General features: G+C 41.0%; 1 protein-coding gene across 3 annotated transcripts in view; it reads left to right on the forward strand.

Annotated features, from left to right (window-relative positions):
• LGR4 (leucine rich repeat containing G protein-coupled receptor 4) overlaps positions 1 to 24174 on the forward strand; it is a 119580-nt gene that overhangs the window by 41775 nt on the left and 53631 nt on the right. For all 3 annotated transcript variants that reach the window (XM_027830103.3, XM_007067917.4, XM_043549574.1), the window contains exon 2: positions 14165 to 14236. In XM_027830103.3, the coding sequence (XP_027685904.1) occupies positions 14165 to 14236 (72 nt within the window). The remainder of the gene's footprint in view (positions 1 to 14164; positions 14237 to 24174) is intronic.

Here is a 24174-nt window from a genome sequence, read left to right on the forward strand (position 1 = left end):
CTATATAGGAAGCTTGTGTTCTATTTCTTAGAACTTCTTGAGAAGAGTGTCACAATTCCCCTAAAAAAATTAGGACTTGCTGCTGTTCTGAGAACTGGTGGGTTCTCTTTGAAAGCATGTAAAACACACAAGAGCGCTGACATATGCCAAATGAGTCATGGCCTACTGGGAAGGGTGTAGAAACGTGTTGCATGTTGAATAGCTATCCGAGTGTAACTTATTTCCGTTGGTACCAATATGGTGTTGCCACATCTGTGGGTTGTGTATTAATTATATTGAATAAAGAATTCTCAGTTAACAGTCTCTGAGGTGTGATAGGCTACAATGGGCTGTATTCAACCTGACAGTTGTCCAAGCGTTCCTCTGTTCTATCCCGCCCTTTTACTAAACCTTGCATTTCAGTCTTTTATAACTCAATCCTAGTTAACCATCTACATTCATTGCTTGTGTGTCTGTAAAAGGAACATCCTGGGAGGTAGTTTGGTCTAGTGGATGGGATACGGAACAGGAGAGCTAGGTTGTACTCTTCACTCTGCCACTGACCTGCTGGGTGATGTTGGGCGAGTCACTTCATCTCTCTGTGTGCTTCTGTTTCCTCTGTCTCATTCATTTAGACTGAAAGTTCTTCTAGGTAGGGAATGTCTCGTTATGTGTGTCACGTGGTACTCCATATGATTTTATGAAAATATGCTAATGAGTTTGAAATATAATATAACTGGAACATGCTTCATGTAAAAGGTCTTTTTGTAAGGTATCGTTACAAAGCTTATAATCTGAGTTTGTTCATCCTATTTGTATGAATGTATCATTCTTGTATCTAAAACTAGAAATATGAAGTTAACTCTGAGGTCCTATTGTAATTATGCAAAGTGTGGTCTATTAATGGTAGTTTAGAATCTTGATGGAACCCATTGAGTAGGACAGTTGGCTGTACGTGGTTTATTTACCTACAAGCCTTCTTGTGGACCTGGGGGCCAGCCTGTGGGTAATGAAGAATGAGATCTTACAGTGACGTGTGTCCATGTCACCTAATACTGAAATTCATCTTAAATCTGGTGCTTTTCCATTTAGAAGGGGGGGTGGGGATTCAGAGAGACAAAGGATTCCCACCTTGGGCCAAAGCTATAAAAGAGGGTAGAACAGAACAAAGGAGGCTGCAGTCATGAGAAATCCTCTAGTTACCAAGTGAGTCAGAGACTGCACCAGGGGAAAGGATTGGGCCCAGACTAGGAAGGAGTCTAGTCTGTGAAAGAAGCTTATTGGAACATCTCTGAGGGTGAGATTTACCTGTGTTCAGTTTCTTAATGTATTAGGCTTAGCCTTGCATGTTTTGTTTTATCTGTTATTACTTGGAACCACTTAAATCCAACTTTTTATATTTACTAAAATCACGTTTGCTTATTGTTAAACCCAGAGTAAGTGACTAATACCTGGGGGAGCAAACAGCTGTGTGTATATCTCTCTCTCTCTCTCTCTCTATCAGTGTTACAGAGGGTGCACAATTTATGAGTTTACCCTGCATATGCTTTATACAGAGTAAAACAGATTCATTTGGGGTTTGGATCCCATTGGGAGCTGGGTATCTGGGTGCTGGAGACAGGAGCACTTCTTAAGCTGTTTTCAGTTAAGTCTGCACTTTTGGGGCATGTGGTTCAGACCCTGGCGTGTCTGGCTCAACGAGGCAGGGTTCTGGAGGCCCAAACTGGCAGAGAAAACTGGCTCAGAGGTAATCTCGGCACATCAGGTGACAGTCCCAAGGGGGTTTCTGTGATCGGACCCGTCACAATGTGTTTGCACCGTACTAGGCATCCAGAACTAATGTAATACGTAATAAGCCCCTGTGATTGCAAGAAAGATAGAAGTGCTTGAGAAGTGGCAAATGTATTTGCTGTTGTGGGACTGTAACAATGTGGTGGCCTAATATTTAATATGAAGCATTTAGAGCATCATGGCAGATTTGAACGAAAGTTTAAATGTTTGGGTATTTCCTATCTCACAAGTGCCTCACAGGTATTTATGGAAAAGAAAACATGTCCCAAGCATTCCAAAATGTTCCCATGAATGAAAAATGTGAATGAATCTCTGCATGTAAGGTGCTTATTGTCAACATCAAGTGGAAAATGGATACAAAAAGGAATTTTTTTTTGTTTCTGTGCCAATGCTTAACCTAACAGCTGTTTAAGTTTGCAGTTGATGTTGAAAGAATTTTATGGAGAGGACGTAAGTAAACTAAACCAAAAAACATGGAAATATTGTCCTTATGCCTGTTAGGGTCTCAATGAAAATTACACCTATATATTATACACCTATATAGACCACTTATGGTTAGAGGTGCATTTCTTCTTTTTATGTTTCTGCTCTCTTGTGCTTGGTTTAATAAACCCCGCTGGCAAAGGTGGTGTTGGTTTTTGTTATACACAATTGTCAATCATTCATAAATTCATGAATGGACTATTTACTTAAAAACAATCTCCTTTACCCTTTCTACCCCACCCCCAAAAATGGAAGTATGGGGTAGGGTGGGAATTGTGTAATTTTAGTAAAAAAAACCTGTCGTTTTGACAAGCAGATATTATGTTCCTGTAGGTGGTCATGCACTATATATTAATAAACTATTGATATAAAATTATTTTATGTAGTGTCTTGAGTTTAAACTTGTTTAAAGAATGCCCCCTCCCAATTCACGTACACCCCCACCCAGCCATAAAGAAAACGAGTGAAGCTGAAATCCCTAACCCTAAGTTGAATACCCATGCTTTAAAGCTTTTCAATAACTACCTGCCTTGCTTTTACCAAAAAGCTGAACATCATATTAACAAACCGAGGAAGGATGGTACAATGGTTAGGGTGCTAGCCTAGGATTTGGGATACCATGATTCATTTCCTGACTCTTACCACAGACTTCCTGTGTGACTGTCACTTAGGGCTTGTCTATACTTAAAATGCTGCAGCTGTTGCGCTTCAGTGAAGGCGCTACCTATGCTGACAGGAGGGCTTCTTCCATTGACCTAGGTACTCTACCTCCCTGAGAGGCAGTAGCTAAGTCTACAGGAGAATTCTCCTGTCAACATAGCTCTGTCTACACTGGAGGTTAGTTTAGTTTAATTGCATTACTCAAAGGATTTTTCACACCCCTAAGCACCGTGGTTATACTGTCCTAATTTCCTAGTGTAGGCCAAGTCTTAGTTTCTCTGTGCTTCAGTCTCCCATCTGTTAATAGCACTTCCCTACTTCAGAGATGGTGTGAGGATAAATACAGTAAACACTGTGAGGTGCTCAGGTACTGTGATAATGGGGAGCTATATAATGGTACCTACAGTAGATTAACAAAGTGGCTTACCAGAAGGACAAATGGACATAAGCAAGAATATCTGGAATGATTTAAAACTTAGTTTTATATTTTAGTATACTAGTGATACATTTTTCACTGATGTTTATCAGTGAAGTTTAAGAGTATGAATTCAAATGGTTATCTTGCCAGAACATCTTTTTTTAATTTTTATTTGACTTTCTTGTTACAAAAGGGCAAGCAGTGTAATTATTTAATAAATGTATTTGCAGTGCCCCCTACAATAGGGCCTCTCTTGTTGATCAGAGTAAAATACTATTTCAGTTTTTAAAATGCAAACCAACAAAAGCTTCTAAGTGCAAGCTTATGATGCAGAGTTCCCCCTGCCTGATATTTCCTTGCCTCCTGTTCATGATTTTACGCATTGGGATTGGCATCCTTCTGTAGAATATGTCCGCAAGTTTGTTACACTACTGTACTGTGTTGCTTCACAGCCCATACAATTACAGTATAAAATAGTAGCTTTAGAAGAGAAGTAATGTGACTCTCTAAGATAATTGTTGGTCTCTGTTATCTGGAAGATACCAAGTCTGCCTCCATTTTTTTCCAACTGAGTGAATTTAAGGTTTGCGAACATTGCTTTGTTGATGGTCCTAGAGGCTAACAGATCCTTTCTTTATGCAGAGAACACGAATAAAGTGCAACACCATGTCAGTGCAAGCTTTCCTGTGCTGTCCCTATGCCCTTCTGCTACACTCCAGAGGGACAGATAGATGGGAGGGTAGTTCTAGGATTGAGATCTAGTTTGTACAACACCAGCAAATGGGATCCTAGCCAATAACTAGGGATCTTCGTTGCTATGGTAATACAAATAATAAAAAAAAAGTTCACTTTGTCCACTGCTAAGACTGCAGTTGATTGAAAGTTGTGGGTTCAGTAATGTGAACTTTTCTTACTAGGAGTTGAACTGAGACCACAAGACCCGTTTCAGCCACCGCAAAGCCTTTGTTCATCATTCTTTTGAACCTGCAGAGACTCAGTATATTAAAGATCTGTAATGAGGTGTGCACACACAGATTTCATGCAAGAAACTTAAAATGTGGGAATGACTCTTTGTGTAATCTTAGTGGTCATTCTTTGTCTGCTGTGTAAAAAAAAACAAACAAACGGAAAACAATTAACCATAATAAAAGTGAGACACCAGGTACTGTTCGTGGAACATAGGTAATTTGGGGACCATGAGTGATATCCTCAAAGGGAGATGCATTTGAGAGTTATGTTGGTTACTGTTGTCCTGTCCTGGGCTGCATTCAAACCAGTGACCTAAAAGGGAAAGGTTTTGTATCCCCAGTACCAGCACAATGTAGTCCCATATCTTTCTGATTTTAGTTAACCTGAGAAGTAATATCAAAACATTGGCCAAGTCTACACTAGAAATATTCTCCAATAATTTCCCACCATTGGCAACATGGGTTGATCTCAATCAGCATTTTCAACATTGGGAGTGCTAGTGTAGATGGGCTGCTAACTGTTCATAGAATTATAGGACTGGAGGGGACCTTGAGAGATCATCTGGTCCAGTCCCCTGCACTCATGGCAGGACTAAGTATTATCTAGAGTCCATCCCTGACTGGTGTTTGTCTAACCTGGTCATAAAAATCTCCAACAACCTCCCTATTTATTCCAGTGTTTAATCACCCTGACAGTTAGGAAGTTTTTCCTCATGTCCAACCTAAATCACCCTTGTTGCAATTTAAGCCCATTGCTTCTTGTCCTGTCCTCAGAGGTTAAGAACAACAATTTTTCTCCCTCCTCCTTGTAACAACTTTTATGTACTTGAAAACTGTTATCATGTCCCCTCTCAGTCTTCTCTTCTCCAGACTAAACAAACCCAATTTTTTCAATCTTCCCTCATAGGTCATGTTTTCTAGATCTTCTATCATTTTTGTTGCTCTCCTCTAGACTTTCTCCAGTTTGTCTACATCTTTCCTGAAATGTGACGCCCAGAATGGTACACAATACTCCTGTTGAGGCCTAATCAGTATGGGGTAGAGTGGAAGAATTATTTCTTGTCTTGCTTACAACATTTCTGCTAATACATCCCAGAAAGATGTTTGCTTTTTTTGATTCATATTTAATTTGTAGTCCACTATGACCCCCAGACCCCTTTCTGCAGTACTCCTTCCTAGGCAGTCCTTCCCCATTTTGTGTGTGTGCAACTGATTTGTTCCTTCCTAAGTGGAGTACTTTGCATTTGTCCTTATTAAATTTCATCCTGTTTACTTCAGACCATTTCTCCAGTTTGTCCAGATCATTTTGAATTTTAATCTTATCCTCCAAACACTTGCAACCCGTGCCAGTTTGGTCCTGTCCACAAACTTTATATGTGTACTTTCTATGTCATTATCTAAATCATTTGATGAAGATATTGAACAGAATCAGACCTAGAACAGATCCCTACAGGACCCCATTCGATAGGCCCTTTCAGCATGACTGTGAACCACTGATAACTACTCTCTGGGAACAGTTTTCCAACCAGTTATGCAGCTCCATCTAGGTTGTATTTCCCCAGTTTGTTTATGAGAAAGTCATGTGAGACAGTATCAAAAGCCTTATTAAAGTCAAGATATACCACGTCTACTTCTTCCCCCCAGATTGATTTAGAGCTGCACTTGGCAAGGTTCTGTGACGTGTTTAAACACATAGGCAACCTATCCATACTAGGGGTCCCATTATTGCTGAAATAGCAGCAGCAAATGTGGGGAATTTTTAGAGGCTGTTCCTTGTGTAAGTAGGCCTTTGCTAACAGAGATACTGCCTTACCTAATGGTTTTTGTACAATGAAGAGGACTTTATTCCAATGTAGATAACTCTGCCTAAGTTATTTTGTAAGTGTTATGATTAAATAATTCGGTGGCAGAGGGCCCAGATCTTGGAAAAGACTCAGTGGAGCCTACAGTATTACATGCTATTATCTTTCAGCAAACAGGTTAAGCTTGCTCAGAGGGAGCGTTTTACAGGGTTTTAAAGGTGCCTTGTTGAAACATGATGATCTTCTTTCCTTCAATAGCCACTTCCCCCTCCCCCACCTTTTTAAACTTCACAAAAGGTGGAGACAAGCTGGAGAGGTGAAAGGGAGAGGTTAGCCATTCATAAAGCATGAGGGGCTTTAAAGATTGAAGTCTTTCTGATTTCCTCTAGGCAATTGGTTAGTGCTGACTCTCTGGCTAGGATCCAGTTCTCCTTTTTCATAGCTGGGCATTTCATGTCTTCAAACTCCTGCACATTCTTGCAAGCTGCAGTATTTGAAGTAAATCAGCATGTTTTTTAAATGCAGTGTAAAACTGTTGCAGTAAAGTATCTATGCCACCTAGCTCAGTGCAGTCAATAATAGGCTAGAATAAATCCTTGTGGAGGAAAACATTGGGAATAGAAAGCACTAGTGCAGGGTCCCTGTGTGAAATTACTCAGGCAGAACTCCCCACCATACATCCACTCCCCCAGTGCTGAGTGAATGGGAAGATTCCTTCAGCTGGGATGTGGTAATTTTCACTGATAAGTTGCAGGGGGAGTGCTGGTCCATGTTCTGACATTTGAAATGTGAAACGTAATGATGACTCTGAGGCACTAGACAAACAATTTAACAGCGGGGAGATTCTGTGAAGGAGCGGAGAGAAGGCTGATATTTGCTGAGCAATTTGATAGGCTATCGTTAAGTCTGCACAGGGTTTTTAGAAATGGTCTGGATCCTGAATGGAATGGGAATCGTTTGTAGGACGGGCATGATATGATTTTGCTTCCAGCTATATGTGAGGCATCAGGCTACTGTGTTTCTGCTCATCTTGGAGTCTGGGAAAGCTTGTCTTGGGAGGCCATAGAGAAGAGAGCTGCAAGAGCCCTTGTCAGAGTACAGGGAGGCACAGATGCAGCTGTGTGGGAGGGCATGGACCCCTTATCCAAGGATTTTCTGATTACTTCCTGTCTATATTAACAGCCCAGATTTCTTTAACAATGTGTATTTTGCACAAGGGCACTGTTATAAAGTTCATCTAGTGCAATACGTTGTCTCGCAAATCAAGGCTTTTGTTTCACTGCTGCGAGTTGCGTAGGCGAAGCTTAATTCTCAAGTCTCTCTCTTCAGCACTGAGAGAGGAGATCCAATGTTGCAGGCTGCTAACTGCATACAGCAAGTGCATTTGTTCTCCCCCTCCCCCCCCATATCTCTTTTAAATACAGGCAGATTTTCACAGCTGCTAATGTTCTAACTGATCAGTGTTTAGATTTTTTTTAAAGTATATTAAATATATTTACATTCTCATAGCAAGTGCAAGGGGAGGGATGGCTTCATTAAGATTAATATTAAACAAAACAACAAAGGCAATATTCATATGCAGTGTCAGAATATCCTGAAGGGAACATGCTGAAGCTGACTAAAGACAGAAAATGCTAAATTATGCTTAAACTCCATTCTCCTCATTTCACATTCAGATGTGGCTTGTAAAAATCAGGTATTAAGGAGACCAGACCCAACACAAAGGGTTCAGTTTAAAGGAACTCTGAGTTTTACTGACAAATTCAAGGAATCTTAGGCCTGGTCTACACTGGGGGGCGAGGGTTGTGAGTTAAGTCGGTCTAAGTTACACGACTTCAGCTATGTTAATAACATAGCTGAAGTCAATGTACTTAGAGCTACTTACTGTGGTGTCTTCACTGCGGGAGGTCGACTGCTGACACTTCCCAATCAACTCCGCCTACGCTTCTCACTCCGGTAGAATATCGGAGTCGATGGGAAAGCGCTCGGCAGTCAATTTTTTGCGTCTTCACTAGACGCGATAAATCGACCACCCGCTGGATCGATCACTCCAGAGGTAAGTGTAGACGTGCTTTTAGTGTACTGGCTTTGTTTTAACATCTGCTTAAAAGACATTATGAAAGAACAAAAAGGGAGGGGAATAGGATGGGGTGATGGATTTATAAATGAAATAGGAATTGTTACTATAAATGATTTTGTCTTCAGTCCTGTGCTAAGTATCTCTGGGAAAACTCTCACCAAACAAGTCTAGTTTCTGGGTGTGTCCCCAAAGGTTAGGCCTCTCCGTGACTTAGTGGATCACGTTGCATCACAACTGTGAGGAGAACGATGGTTTCTGGTCATTTGTATTTTGTAGCTATAGCTCTCTCATGCCATCCAAGATGATGTGAATCAGGCCTGACTTGTTTCAGAGAAGCAGCCGTGTTAGTCTGTATCTGCAAAAAGAGAAGGAGTACTTGTGGCACCTTAGAGACTAACAAATTTATTTGAGCATAAGCTTTCGTGAGCTACAGCTCACTTCATCGGATGCATTTGTTGCATCCGATGAATTGAGCTGTAGCTCACGCAAGCTTATGCTCAAATAAATTTGTTAGTCTCTAAGGTGCCACAAGTACTCCTTTTCTTTTTACAATTGGAAAAGTTGATTAAAATTGATGATTTAATTCAAGGCTTTTCACTTGGTGATATAAATCATAATTTAAATTGCCTTGATTTAAATCCGTTCACCCTGCCTTTTGTAATCTCCTAAGTAAGTTGGTTTTAAAAACAGATTTACGTTAAACCACTACAACTGTGTGTGTAGACCAGGTCTAAAGCTCATTGGGACAGCTGGCCTGTGGACTGGAATACGGCAGTAATGCTCAGCAGCAGCACCGATGTCAAGTGTAGGGAAGAGCAAGTATGAGCAACCCTAGCTCTTCCCACACTCTTAAGGCCACCAGGCCTCCTAGGGAGGGAGGCCGTTTTTACCATTTCCAGGATCCAGGCCAAAACATCATCTCTTTTTTCTACTTTCTCCCCTCATGGAAATGATCCACTCCGACAGGGGATTAAAGGGAATATTGCTTGCACGTGCGCTCACTCTCTTATATGAATCCCCAGGGAAGCCCAACTTACGGGCTGGGTATGAATTAATTTTGATGTATTGTTCTGCCATATTGCTCTAAATGATTGATTATACTGTTAATTGTTCTCAAGTTTAGTAAAAGAACAAGTAATTTAAGATAAACCTCTCCAGACATTTATTTCCCACTCTCAATTTTTAGTATACCATTTAATTTAGCGCAATTGATTTTTTTTCCATATAGAGATCAAAAGGTTTTCAATGATGCACTATTCAAGGGAAAGGGGGTTTTATTTCTGCATGTAATAACTTAGTCCCAGAATGAATTAAAGCATATTGCTGTACTTGTGCTGAAATATGGCATGGGACAACTGGTGCTGACGTGATCAGTTTAGTGTATGGTAATAATCGTATTACCAAGTACTTATCTCACTAGACAGCAGAGTTACAGATAAGAGTAACACTTTCTAATATTACTTCTGGTATTACCAGAATTGTCTTTTTTGTTTTGTTTTTGGTCTAAAGTTGTTAACGTACCATTGACTAAGGCTCCGACCTTGCAAAAGAAACATGTAGGTTATGGGGTCATTCCATAAGGCTTTCTTTGTAGGATTCAAATGTTGACATTTAATCTTCATTAAACATGCAGCCTCCTAGATTCTCTTTGGATTGATTTGTTCCATGACATTTGAGGAGTACCATATTTTAATAATATCTGAATAACAAAAAAACCTCACTTGATTCAGTCTATTTTCCATTTTTTTATGCCTCCAATTGTGTGACATTACTTCAGCACTAATTTTTGTGGTGTTGATACAGCTTTCCCACAGGAGTAAGTAATTTTAAATAATGTCCTTGCTAATTAAAAGAGCATTAACAAATGTGATTGAATCTTCTGACTTCACACTTGCAGCATAGATATTGATATTACAAATACTGCTTGTGAATTCTTGTTTTTAAACTCAGTGACTTATTATTTCCATATAAGCAGATAAAAACATCTGTTGACTGCAGTGTATACACAGAGTCCTTTTTTGTTGCAGAAAATTTTTCTTCTATAACTAAAATTCTGTTGACTTTGTATTCATTTGGGAGATAAAATTTAGTCCTATTTTTTCTGTCCAAAACGTTATTAATTGCTTTTATATGTTGATATCTGTGTTTCAGCTTGCTGTTAAGCATTGTTCTTCTGCAGGAAAGCATTTGGAGTACTCACCAGAAATCTAATCCTTTAAGAAACTGGTTATACCATGTTCATGAGCTAAGATGGCACATGTAACACAGACGTAAATTCCAATATGAACATTGTCGTATTAGCAACTTGAAAACGCAAGGAAACTCTGTGTTGTAAAATCAGTTGTTTTTCCATAGAACAACTTTGCTCTGACTGGAGATTGACTCCATAATATAGGAGCAGAAGTTTCCATATTCTAATGTGTCGAAGCAATCTGAGTCTTTCTGCTTTGCTATGAATGGAGTTTCATTAAAAGTAGACTTCAGTATATAACATATTTTGGAGGTTTGGTGGAAAAAACTACGAGAATTTAAATCCCAGTAGTCTTGACTCAGTTGGAGTCATGAGTTCTTGACACTTCTGAAAATCAGGCCCTTATAGCTGTAAAAATTTTCATTCTGTCCTCTACTTTGTTGAGACTATTGGTTTCAACTGGATACGGTGTCCTGTTCCTATCTTAAACTGTTTAGTGTTACCATGCACTGTTAAACAGCTGTCACATTTTACCTCAGAAGTGGCTGTATTCAAATCATGAATGAAATGACTTGTGTGTGTGTCTGTATGTATATAAAGGGCATTTTGGATAATATGCACTATCTAAACATTATTACTGCCATCCCAAATTATGAAACTATTAATAATAATTTCAAGAGCTATGTTGCATGGATATTGTTTTAGGAGACCCTACCAAAATAACATGAATTGTGGTGGTCTTGTATAACTTGTTATCCACTGGTGATTCCTCTGGGTCTCCCCTCCTTCCCCTTTTCTTTTGCCAAATTCATAAATGCTTATTTAGTTAAGCACTGGAAAGGGATGTGGAGTCATCTGGAAAAGGAATGGCCTAGCCTGGGTGTGTGAAATGCATGCATTCATGGCAATTTGAAAAATGCAGGGGAGGAGGAGAGTAAAAGTTGCAGCCTCCTGTGGAGCAGACAGCTGACAATTCATGTATCTGATACTTTTATTTACTTTTCTACACAAGAAGAAAAATGTACACCCACAGCAACTGCAACATCCCATGGTACCCAAGCTGTTGCTGAGATACAAAGCACCTTTATAAACAGACTGTAGAGCTCGCCAATAAAGCACCTCTCATTTGACTCCCTGAATTTAATGAGGGAGTCTGGACTGGGGTTCATGTTTTAGTCACTTTCACAGCTGGGTTTGTGTTATATCTTATTCTGGTCTCCTGTATTCTTGATTTACACTGGTGTAATTCTGTCAGTTGCAGTGGGGTAATTCTTGATTTGCCCAGGTGAAATCAGACCTGGGCAAACATCTTGGTGAAAGAGGCAATTGCTGGTAAATGCGATGTTGCACAGTGTATATGAGAATTATTTGCTATCATTCTGGTAGTGCTCTGTGCGTATGTGTGTGGAAGTTAAGGAGCTGGGGAGCAGCAAACCAGCAACTGGTTATTTATCCATTGGGTGAGCAAAGAAAGCCTGATATAAATTCCATCAAGTGCCAGCTTGATCTCTTTCTCTGTGGCAAAAAATAGGATAGTTTTTCAATAACCAATGTGTGATTTCAGCAGGCCTATTGGCCTTGTAACATACTTGGATGTTTAGTATAAATAGAGCTACTATTTTCCTTTATGAACTATGACTAGATGTTGTGGCCTGACAGTTGCACGAATAACATGGACATTACTTGTAGTGTTTTCAGGAAAAAGCTACTTGGTATATTGAGGGTATATTTTAATGTACATTATATGGAAGCTGACATGTTTTCATCTCCTATTCTGGCACAAGGCAGGGCGCAAGCATCTTGGAGGTTTATTCCCTCATGAAATGACCTTTGTGCCTGCCAGCCCTCAGAGACTCTGGAGACTTCCTTTGCTCCTTAGGAGCCTGCACCTGTTAAAGTTAGTGCCAAGTCTCCTATTGAGAAAAACAGTGAAAGAGTTGGCTCTGGCCGTGGAAACTGCTTTTGATTCTTCAGCAGAATACTTTTCTTTTGCTGCCACGAAATGGCTGATAAGGGATTTGTGCCACACTCTTCTGTAGGGTGGTATCTGAGTGAGCTCAGCTGTTTTATTTCCAGAAGTAGTGGCTCTGCTTTTCAGGTGGAGAGTTTCAAAAGTAACGATGGTGCAGGCTATAAACACATGCTTGTAGAATTCCGCAACTGCTCATGGCCTGTAGTTCTTACTCCCCTGGCTGATGAGCCCTTCAACTTCTGGCTTTGTCAGTGTTTCTGGTTTTATTCCATCATAGGATTCTGCTTCAGAACAAATGCTCATCTGGACAGGCTGGACTTTTATGGAGCCAGGATCTCAAACTAAACAAGTCTAATATAGATATAGAAGATCCTGGCAATTTTTTTTTTTCTGACTATAGCCCTTCGGTACCAAACAGATACCATTCCCAGTGGTTGAAATAACAGACTATTCTCTGGTCTGGTTTTAATTGCAAATAGGGTGTGTGGAATGACAAGAAAAAATAAATGACATCCATGTGTTTATTCGCTAAAGGAGAGATGTACTTGTGTGTGTATTGTTGATATGAGACGCACTTCTGTCTGTACTCAGATGCAGGAACATCTGGTGGTTCTAGGCCGACTATGTCTTCCGCACATTTTCTGGAAATAAGAAGGCATGTAACTTGCATTGTTTAGGTGATAGGTGTTGCTGTGCATTCCATAAGGAAAGAAAGTTTTCTCAAGCTTGATGCCAGAGTGAGGCTTTGCTCTGATTTGGAAGACCGATGATGCAAGGGAGAGTGGAAGAATGTTGCAGCTGTGGTATTAAGTCGTCTTTACACTTTTTAAAAAAAAAAATTAAAATTGAAGGGCAGTAAAAGTGGGAAGTAAAAAATAAAAAGGTTAAATAATAAAAATTAAATTTGGCAGCTGTTAGTTTAAACTAATACGTATCAAATCAAATTCTTGATTCTGGCCATGTTCTCTCGCTTTTACTCAGGTTGAGTAGTACCTTACTTCACGAGTAGTCCCACTGATTTTATGATAGGCATGCAACTAATGTGTGGTGGTTTTTTTCCTATTCACTCCACTACTCATGGAGCAAAGTGCTACTCAGCGTGAGTTGAGGTTGGTAGAGTTTAGTTTGCCACTTACTGCCAATATAAAAACAAGAAAGAATTGGTCTGCATACCGATCATGTAAGCACTTGCTGCTTGCATGCATGTGCTTATGGGCTAAAAATGAATTATACTTAAAACTATTACCTCAAGGACTTTTATAGGTTTTGCAGAAAATATGACTGCGGTAGAGCTGGGGCATGTTTCTGCTATTCTTTTCAGCTGCTCCAAAAGCCACACTTGCCTGAAGGTCTTTATTTTATCAAGTCTCAGTGCATGTGTTTATTTATTTAAAAAAAAACAACAGACATTACGCTATGAATATTTGAACACTGGGTGGTCATATTTTTTACAGGCGGTGGTTTCAGAGCGGTTTTAGTTACATGCATCAAGAGTGTGTGTGTAAGGAGTCAGTAAAATCAGGACTGGAGAAAATAGGTTTCTAATAGGCTGTCCCCTCCTCTCTTTTGTAACTTCAAGATATATTTTCCCCCTTCTGGTTGTCAGAAGAAAGCCTTTGGTATCAATCCTTCATGATGCTCTATATTTTTAGATCACCACACTGTGAAAGTTTAGCCTGCAAACTCCTACAGATACCACAACATTACACTGGAAAAAGCTTTTTCTATTGTCTCAGCAGCTGATCTATTTAAATTTACTTCATGTTCTAAATTGTAACATTGCTTATCATTTGACCCATTTGTGTGTTCTTCTTTCCCAGGGATATCAGTATGAACAATATCACAAAGCTACCAGAGGATGCATTTAAGAACTTTCCTTATCTTGAAGAGCTGTAAGTATTTCGCATGTAAAGTCAGGGCTGTTTTTACAGTGCTGTGGGGTGGTTGTGCAGTTAACCTGAAAATGGGTGGGAAAGCAAATTGTGGTGTTAGGATGAGCTGTGAACAGAGAGAGCAATTATACCTTTAAAAAAAGACTTATATATGTTTGGAAGCCAGAGTGGTTAATGCTAGTAATGAGAGACTTTTTACAGTAATTATTTTAATCATGACTACAGTGGTGACACATACTAATTATAGTGTTATCCAAAGATAACATAGGAGAAGTGTAATTGCCATTGTTTCCAATGGAGTTACAGTATAGTTATTGCACAGCTTCCATAAATACATTGTTTCAGTTACTGTGCAATTAACTCCCATTACTGCTATAGGTGACAGAGGCAGCATGGTGAGGTCAGGATGTATTTGAAAAGAAATAGAGGCCTTGTGTTTACAGCCTCTTTTTTATAATTCGTTCTTAGTTTTAGCAGTGCGTCTTCCCCCCTCCACACATCGCTCAGCTACTTCACATCCAGCCTCATCATTAGGCCCCAGTTCAGTAAGTCTCTCAAGCATGATCCTAACTTTATGCACATTAGTATTCCTGTTGACTTGAATGGGACTATTCACTCACGGAAGTACTCTGCTGAATTGGGGCCTTAATTTAGGATTCTGAGCAGCAGCTGAAGCCCCCCGTAAAAATGAAGCAAAAAAGTTATGATGTAGATTCTATTTTAAAGGTCTAAATATTTCTAATAATTTTTGTGTTTCAACAGGAAGAGGGACGAGCCTTTATCTTAGTCAGAATTACCACTTCAATAACAGTAATAAATTGCACTTAGCCACTATGTGTCTTGGTTTCTCCATCTGTTAAAGGGGGATAATGCTACCCACCTTTTGCAAAGAGCTTTGAGGTGTTCTAATAAAAAGCAATGTACAAGTGAAATTTCTGTTGCCCCCTTGATTATGAGTTGCTTAATAATTTCAGTCTTTAAAAGTGCTTTGAGATGATAAATGTTGTTAACCTTGTCAGCGATTTTGTCTAGACTGGGAAAGGAAATTGAATTTCAAAATGTGTTAACTAAAATCCCCTTGGTTAAAATGTTTTAAATACATTTTTCAAACACAGCTCATTTTCCCCATTTAGAAAAAGGCCTTGTGAGGTAAGGAAGTATTATCCTTACTTCACAGATGAGGAATGTAAGGCACACAGAGGAAAAGCCATTTGTACAAGAACATATAACACAGTGAGTCAGTAGCAGAGCTAGGAATAGATTGCAGATCCTTTGGCTCCCAGTGTCCTACTCCAACTGTTGCATCACACGTTTTCCCTGGTAGGATTGAGGTATTGTGCAAAAATGTGGAGACGGTGATGCAGTGCATTTTGATATCACTGTAAAAGTACACGTGACCCCAAGATTTTCACTGTGTCTTGTACATGATTCTGGTTCAGGTCAATAGGTCTGTGAAGCAAAGATGAGTTTCTTCATCCCAGGCTAATTGTAAATGAGATTCCTTATATTAATGTACTCAGAAGAACTGTCCTCTCCCATCAGGCTCTGGACACCCCTACGTCAATAAAATCTAGAACTGTTTAGTGAAGTAATATAGTTGCTTTCAAGATTCCAGACCGTGTTCTCTCCCACACCGTAACTTTTAAAATGTAGCAGTGCTACACTGAAAATGGAACAGTTTAAGAAAAGTTTGTGCCATGGCAGGAGGTGCCGACTACATGCAAAATTACAGGGTTAGGAAGGCTCAGCTGGCTCAGGATTTAGATTGTCTGACCCCTCCCTAAGTGCTTTATAATAGATGTAAATGTGTTTCTGGGTTTTGTGTGTTTAAGTTTCCAGTGTATCTTATTTGTTTTGTTTTCTGTCCAGGGTTCTTTCTCAAATTCCTCGCCTGTTCATATTTCACACTAAATTTAAAAACCAAAAAACCCGCCTTCACACAGACTGTGGGATCCTTCAGTTTTTCCCTATAAGTAATGAAGCAATAAAACCTAACTGGGTGGGTGTGCACTTCATTATGTAATCTCCATAAACCTTGGGGTGTGTCATGAAGTAAGGAGACAAAAAGGCAGAGCCTTCAGCCACCATATACTTGTGCTTTATTGCTCAAGAACCATACTCTACAATGTATCTCATTGCAAACTGTAAAGCTGGAATTTGGGAGGGGATAAAACCAATCAGACCTGGCTTTAAACTAGGCTGTAGTTCTGAACATCTGGATGTTTTAAATCCTTGCTAGCATGGTTATTTGATGTATCCAAATAAACAACTCAAAAAATTAGAATTAAATTGGTATTTGTCAAACATTATTTCTGACACATTCATATCTTTGTTGCAAAAGAAACAATCCTAGAGTCCTTTTTATGTGCGAGTCACGTAGGCCCAAGAGCTGAGGTTGTTTTTTTAAGGCTATTCTGTTCCTTGCTTTGCATGGCAATGGGGCAGGGGGAGATGCGCACCCCCACTCCACAAGCAGCAACCATTTTAGCTATATTACCACTCTATCCCTGTCCCAGAAAGCACCCCTCACCATTACTGTACCATGGGAATGAAGAGTGCAGCATCTGCAATCCCCAGAAGCACTGAAACTAAAACCTGCCCAACCTATTCAGTCTAATCTATCACTGATACGAGAAGACTCCACCCAAGGAAAAAAGCCCCAAGGTGATCAACACCGAACAGGCAACTGCTGCATATTCTGCACCTCTCAGATGCCACAGTGACTGGTAGAATTGCATCAGCTGACAACCAGTTACCTTAGACTTGTACAGGTGAATGCAAGGTTGTTCGTTAATGTGAGAATCATCTATGAACTGATCACAAGGTTCCTGACCTGGCATGCATCATAAAAATTGGGTTTGATGATGAAGCCAAACCCCGGCAGAAGCCCCAGCCAGTCTCTGTGAGATACCTAATACATCGTGGGTTTAGAGTGGCCAAGAGTGGATGCTGTGTGATCATAATTTCATCCAGTTTACGATAACAAGCAAGAGTCTATCTCCAAAATAAAAATATTTGAGTCTGTTCAGCTGGAATGTGACTGCAGTGGCAACAAATCATGAAGACTCTTCTAACTTATATATCAGACTTACTCATCTGACAAGAATTTAGCCACATTTCTAGAAGAATTAGTCAAGCTTCAGCTGAGATTCATTGTCCTGGGAGACTTCAAATTCCATGTAGAAAAATAATCTGACATAATAGCCCAAGATATGCTATGAGCCATGACTGACCAGGGTTTTGCCCAGGCCGTCTCAGACTGCACGTGCAGCTAGATGCATGCCTGACCCAGAACTTAGAAGCACTGACAGCATACCATACTCCTGGAAGGGCCACCACCAAGAGGGACCCATTCTTGCCCCTTCAGTGAACTGATTCTTCCCTCAGAGCCACCTGGACATTTTCTGTGACCAGAAGATCTTGAAAGGGACAAGCTCCTCATCTAATAAATGTAGATGTTGATGAATTACTGAAATATTACCCAACTGCTGACTGAAACCACCAATGAACTAGTCCCAAAATAACCACTTGTCTTGCAGGTCCCTGTGGTTCTCTGATGACCTATGTAAAATGAAGCAAGAAAACAGCTTACAGGAGTACCAATGGCACAAAATATGTTCCACACCAGTCCATGTAGTGCTGAGGCCCACCTGTAGGCAAATGCTGTAAGCCATAAAAGATTCTTTATTTCATACGCAGTTGTGCTAGCTGATAACTGACAGCTGAACTGGTTTGTGGAGCAATCTAACTAATCCACTGGAAGGTCTAAACGTGCTTCTAGGACCAAGTGCAGCTCGCTGTGGAAAAGAGGTCCACTTCAAAAACAAAACCAGCAAGATCTTAGAGAGCCTTGTTGAATGAAAACTGAACTGTTACCCTGTGGGACTCCTTGCCACAGGAGGAGCGGCAGAGGCAAAGCCTGATGAACTCTAGGTGTGAGATGCACCTTTTCTTTGATAACTCAGTACTTAGGAATGACCTTCTTAAAACTGACCCAAAAACCCATCTTTGCACCTCCTCGCAGAGAGGAATGGTGAGGGCCCTCTCCTTTTTGATATGGGCATTCATTCTTTTGATTTGAAAGGTGCTTCATAAATACTTTAAATACTTAATGAGCAGGACCCCATTGTGCCAGATAAATCCAAACAAAAAGGCATTTTTTTAGGTCCTCAGCTTGCCCCCTGCCATTTTAGGATGGTTGGAGCAAGAGGACCAAGTGGCCAGTTTGGAGAGTGGAAAATTTCCATGGGCACTAGTGACAAAACCGGGCGCAGCACTGCCATAGAGGAAGTAGAGTGGAGGCGTGCAGGAGGCAACAACTGCACTTCTGCAGAAGTCGGGGTCCCCAGATGGCAGGTAATCCCCCATCTGTGCAGCTCCTAAGCCATGGAGGAATGGAGCTCTACTCTAATCGGTCTTAGGAGCTCTGGATGGCAGCTGCTGCCTCCTGCTGCACAGCTCCTAAATCATACAGGAATAGAGCACAACTATTACAGGGCTTCAAAAGCTCTCCATGCAGGAGACTTCCCCTGCAAATTTCCTCCTGCTGTTCCAAAAAGACAGTGCTTTTGCCCCACCTGCCGCTGCCTGCCTTCTGCTTCCTCGGTTTTGCAACACCTCGGTTTATCCCACCATCTCACAATCTAGTAAATTGCCAAATAATGTCACAGGATTTTATGATGCCTCAATGGAGGCAGATAGATGCATAATTTAGGACCCTGAGCCTTGCTGGGGGAATAACAAAAGGAGTAAGGTTCATTTGAAGGAACTATTTTCGTTGCGTTAGGGAAGTGGATAGTTTGAAGGCCTGTCAGATTTTAAACAGGATCCTTTTTTAAATGATAAGATGACTATTAACAAAATTAAAAGAAGACGCTTAGTGCTAGGTATGTAAAAGCTTATCTCCTAATTAAAGGTGCAGTCAACATCACTAAGTATCTGATCTGCAAGCCCAGTCCATTGGTATTTGATGATTAAATGACATCCTACATGCAAATAATCGCAGGTACGAATAGGGTAGGCCCAACTAATTCTCAGCTGAAAATCAGCCTCTGGGTATATGTGCTGTACCTGCTGCTGTTCACCCCCCCGCCCCATACATTTACTGCAGAGAAGCTCACAGTGCACTTTATCATATGCCTTGAGGATTCTTGCAATATTTATAAACGTTGTTGTAAAACTTCTCTATCTCGCTGTAACTGATACTCATCTGGAAGTAATTTGCAAGTGACTGAAACTGCAGCGGTCAAAGTCGCTGAGGAGCAGACCACCAAGGCTTTTGCCACAGCAGTTAATGAGGTATATTCTCTACAAAATGTTAACATTAACATGCTACATCCCTGAACTTGATATGGAAACTTAAAATCCTGGAAGAATTTGGCCGCAGTTTCCTAACCAAACTTATAAAGTATTTATAGACGGCTACAAGAGCAATGCAGCTAGATACTACAGTGTTTTTGAAAAGCATAAACCGTTTGCTAATACGAATTCTTAACTGAAAAATCGGGCTTAATGATGTCCTGATGCATTTCTAAGTGATTTGTTATTCCTTCTGATATTTAACCCCCTCTTTACTGTGGCGTGCAGGGTTTTAGCCATGTGATTTCCACTGACTTTGTTTGTTGCATGACTTACCAGATTAACCCAAGTACTCTAACCAACAGTTCTTCAAAAGGCTTTTCATTTTCAGGATATGTAACTGCAGATAACTTTATAGTGTGAATGCAGAGGCTTAACTTATTCAAAACAGAATGTCTCCTTGACTTTATGACCTTTAGTTTGTTTTCATTTCCACTTTCAGCTTTTTAAACCTCTGGCTCCTTATTTACCCTGGGTGGGTGTGTAATTTTAAGTGATAAGATCCAACACACCAGTTCCTTATCCGTACATGAGGGCTGGTAGGGGAGAAGTAAGTGCCCCTGGTAGGGAATAGTTAATTTAAGCCGATTGTCCTGCTGCTTCTCTCTGGGGAGTTTCAGTGCCTCATGTCCATATTTGCCATAGTAATTTATTAATTTTTTTGTTTTGCTGGGTCAAAATAGCATTTGGTCCTGTATATGAAACGTGCTCTAAATCCACTCAACTGTAGCTTGGAGGTGTGTATTCTAAACATTGCCTTAATGTATTGGGAGAATGCTCTCTCCGCTGCAAAATTCATGAACTCTCCAAAGAGCAAGCGGGGGAACCATTTTGTCCAGCAAGGAGCACTGAGACTTCTTGAAGAGTTGAGAGATACCGGGGCTTTTGAGGTTATGGGTGGGGACAAAATGAGAGATCCAGTAAGTGGTGGGAGATATTGCTCCTTAAAGGTTGAAATTTGTTAGACTTGAACCTCCAAGGCAGTCCTAAAGGGATTATTTTGCTTCTAGTCTCATCCTGACCAAATTGCAGGGTGCTATTCCATAAAACCATTGTGAACCCAACACAGCCAGGCTGTGAGCAGCTCTGGCCATATAATATATATTTTGTAGATATATATATATACTAAGGCAGAAACAGCTTAAATGTCTTCACCAAGGACACATGTTGTATGTCTACACTGCAGTGTAAGCCCCGAATTAGTGGGACTTGTGTCAGCTGACCCATGTTGGGAAACCCTGGCTTTGAGAGTCTAGATTGTACTTTAACCCTTTTTCTAATCTGTGCTCAAACCTAGGCCTCTGGTGTCCACACTGTGGTGTGCAAACCCGAGTCAAAGTAACCACAGCCGAGTCCCTAGCATTCCCCGCACTCTGAAAATGTGGCTGCTCTAGCCCTAGGACCATGGTGCACTGGGAACACTTTACTGTTGGCTCTGCATGTTACAAGAAGTTTGAAGCAGCTCACTTTGCAACTTGCTCGGTTTGCTCTCCATTGCAAGCCTAGGATTCTCTCTGATAGTGTGCTTGCAGATCGGAGATCAGAAGAGAATGGGTTAACACTGACCTGAGCAGCTGCCATTTGCAAAGGGAGGATGGCAGCTTCTGTTTTCCATAGAATGTTTTGCAGATTGTTGGGATAGAGAGGACTAAGGAAGTTGTCCCATGGAACTGTAGGATATTTCCGGCAGACTCCTGGGACCCAAATCAAGTGGGGCTGCGTCTACACTGCAAAATAATAGGGCTCAGGCCCTGGGTCCCAGCTTAACTTGAGCTCAGCCCCTCCAGCCCTGCAAGGTTCTGGGAGTCTCGGTCCAAGTCCTGGGTTAGTGCGGTTGGAGTGTAGATGCAAGTTGCGGGGGTGGGGGGGTTAGGCTTGAGCCTGGGCTAAAGCATGTTCTCACATTGCAATGAAGACATACCCATGGTGAGTTGGTGCAGAGCTGAGAATATAACCTGGGATCTCTGTCTCCAGGTTGCATGTGGTAACCATTAGATCACTGACCTGTGAATGTGAAAATATTGAGAAGTATATCATGTTCAATAATACAACTATTGGGGAAAACAATGGACAGTGACATTATAGTTGTGCGTAGGCACTGACTTCCCCTCTACCCGGTGGGTGCTCGACCCCTCCTGCCCCGCACTGCCCTCGCCCCACCCTCATTCCACCCCTTCCCCAAAGTCCCCACCTCCATTCCACACCCCTCCCCCAAGTCCCTGAACCTGCCCTGCCTCTTCTCTGTCTCCTTCCCCTCCCTCCTGGAAAGTCCTAAGTGCTGCCAAACAGCTGTTAGGCGGAAGGCGGTGGGAAGCGCTGGGAGGGAGGGGGAGGAGGAGCGGGGACATGGCACGCTCGGAGGGAGGGGGGGGGGGAGCTTGGCTGCCGGTGGGTGCGGAGCACCCGCTAATTTTTCCCCATGCACTTGTGTACATATGCTCCTCGACAAATAGTATTCATGACCAGTCCATATACTGTGAAATATAACCAGCTTCATCACCAGTACCAAGTTAGCTAAGGAATACAAAATCTTTTATGGAGCAACTCTTAAATTTGTATCCATAAAGGCCAAATTAGACTAAGACTTCTCCAGTTATAAAATATGTAGGGGTTAAGGGAATTGGTTGATGCATTGAAGCTGTTGGTGAATTATTAGAATAGGACACGTGAGGCCTTTCTCCTTTTTGTAAGAGTAGGGAGGAAGGCTGACCTCTTGTTTTGAGATGGGCAAATGGAGCAAGAGATATAAAAGTAACAGTAATTTACCAGGGGAGGGAGAATGAAGAACTGCTTGAATGTTTAATTGCCTCTGTGCAATTTACTGCACTAAATGCTCTTGGTCGAATTAACCATCTTGTTTCTGCTTTAGAATTTTCTGAGCATTGCATTTAATAGACGGTGTTTGTTTTGGGAACAAAAGAACTAATTAAAATGCATGCTGACAGTAGAAAATGAGGTGTGTGGTGTTTCGCCTTAGGGTTGCAGTCAGGGAGTATCTGCAAAGGAAAAGACTAAGGTTAATTTTTCCTCTTGGCTGTAGCTGAAGATGACCACCTGGCTGAAATTTCACAGCTGTTTGCATTCATAATATCGATTGCATTGTGTAATTTAGATGCCCCTTTTGTTCCTATTTCTTCATCAGCACTAAGCTGCAGTCTCCTCCCTTTTTGGTTATTAGTTTGGTTTTACAAATAATAGTGTGTGGCGTTTATATCAAGGCCACCAGGGCTGAGCTCTGCTAGTATGAGAAGAAGCCTGGGCTGGAAGAGGCATCCTTCTGGGCCCCAGGTGGAAGATGTGTTTCATCTGAACGTAAGCAAATGTGACTTTTAAATGGGGTGGTTTAGAATAGCATTAGCACACCCTTTTTAAAGTGGTATTGAGCACTTGGGTGTTTAAAGTGGTGATAATAAAAAGATGAATAATTCTTCCCTCACTAACATAAAGATATAGGGTCCCAGAATTCAGAATGGGAAGCCAGAGACAAAGAGCCTGTCAAGTCTGCAAAAATAAGGCCTTGTCTTCACTAGGAAAAAAGATGTGTGTGTTAGCTAACTTGTAGTCACGTCCTAATGAAGACAAAGAAGTTTGTAGCATTGGCAAGTCTAAAGACACACCTGGGGATATAGCCCAGGCTTCAGCTTGATCAGCTAGCACATGGTAAATGTATACATTGCCTTGTCTAGCCTAGAGTCTTGCAATGTGTCTCACACATACCTTTAAATTCTAGTCAAGGCAAACCCTTGGGCAAAGATTCCCCAGTAGGATCAACCACGACCAGCTAACTAAGTTTCTAAACATCACTGGCTTTGTCCACCCTAGGTGGTGGTAAAAAACATGTTGGCCGACCTCTGTTAATTAATCACTTCCTGTCTAAATGAGCCTTAAATGAATGTGTTCTAGCTGAACTCCAACCCTGCCAATGTAAGAAGAGGATTTTTGTATTCTAGAAACCTCTAACAAAGCTCATAACTCCTATGTTTTCCTTTTTTCAGGAGAAAATGCTAGTGAGCTCAGTAAACTGTATTATTTTGGGAGGGTGGGAAAGTCTTTTTAAAATTTCTTTATGGTTTTTGTTTTGACAAGTTAATTTCAACCTCCAAGTGACTGTGTATTAGGCCCCTAGTATTACCTAAACTAGTTACTCTGCAGCATGGTCTTTTTGAATTCCCTCTTTCAAGATCCTTTCTTATGCTCATCTCTTTTGTATGACTAACTGAGTCTTCAGCACACAAATACCTCTTTGGCATTATTTGAAAACTATCTGGCTCAGCTCAGTGTCCTAGAGGTAGCACTATGTGTTGTTAAGCGGAAGACCCCCTTATGATACTGGATTTAGTTGGTTTCCTGAGCCAACAGGATGGGGCTGCCCTGAAGCATAAGCTAGATAAGAAATTTCTTGAGGCTTTGTGGTAGCCTCAGAAGCTCCTAGTCTAATTCTCTACAGCTGTGGGTCCCAAAAAACCAACGTGTGGTACAGTCTGCCCCCATTCTGTTACTGGGGATGGAGTAGGAGACAACTTGATTTGTGAGCGCACACGCACAAAAATAGTTAGCTTCTTATGAACCCATGAGCAGTC

Source organism: Chelonia mydas, chromosome 6 (assembly GCF_015237465.2).
Source record: "Chelonia mydas isolate rCheMyd1 chromosome 6, rCheMyd1.pri.v2, whole genome shotgun sequence".
Lineage (NCBI taxonomy): Eukaryota > Metazoa > Chordata > Testudines > Cheloniidae > Chelonia > Chelonia mydas.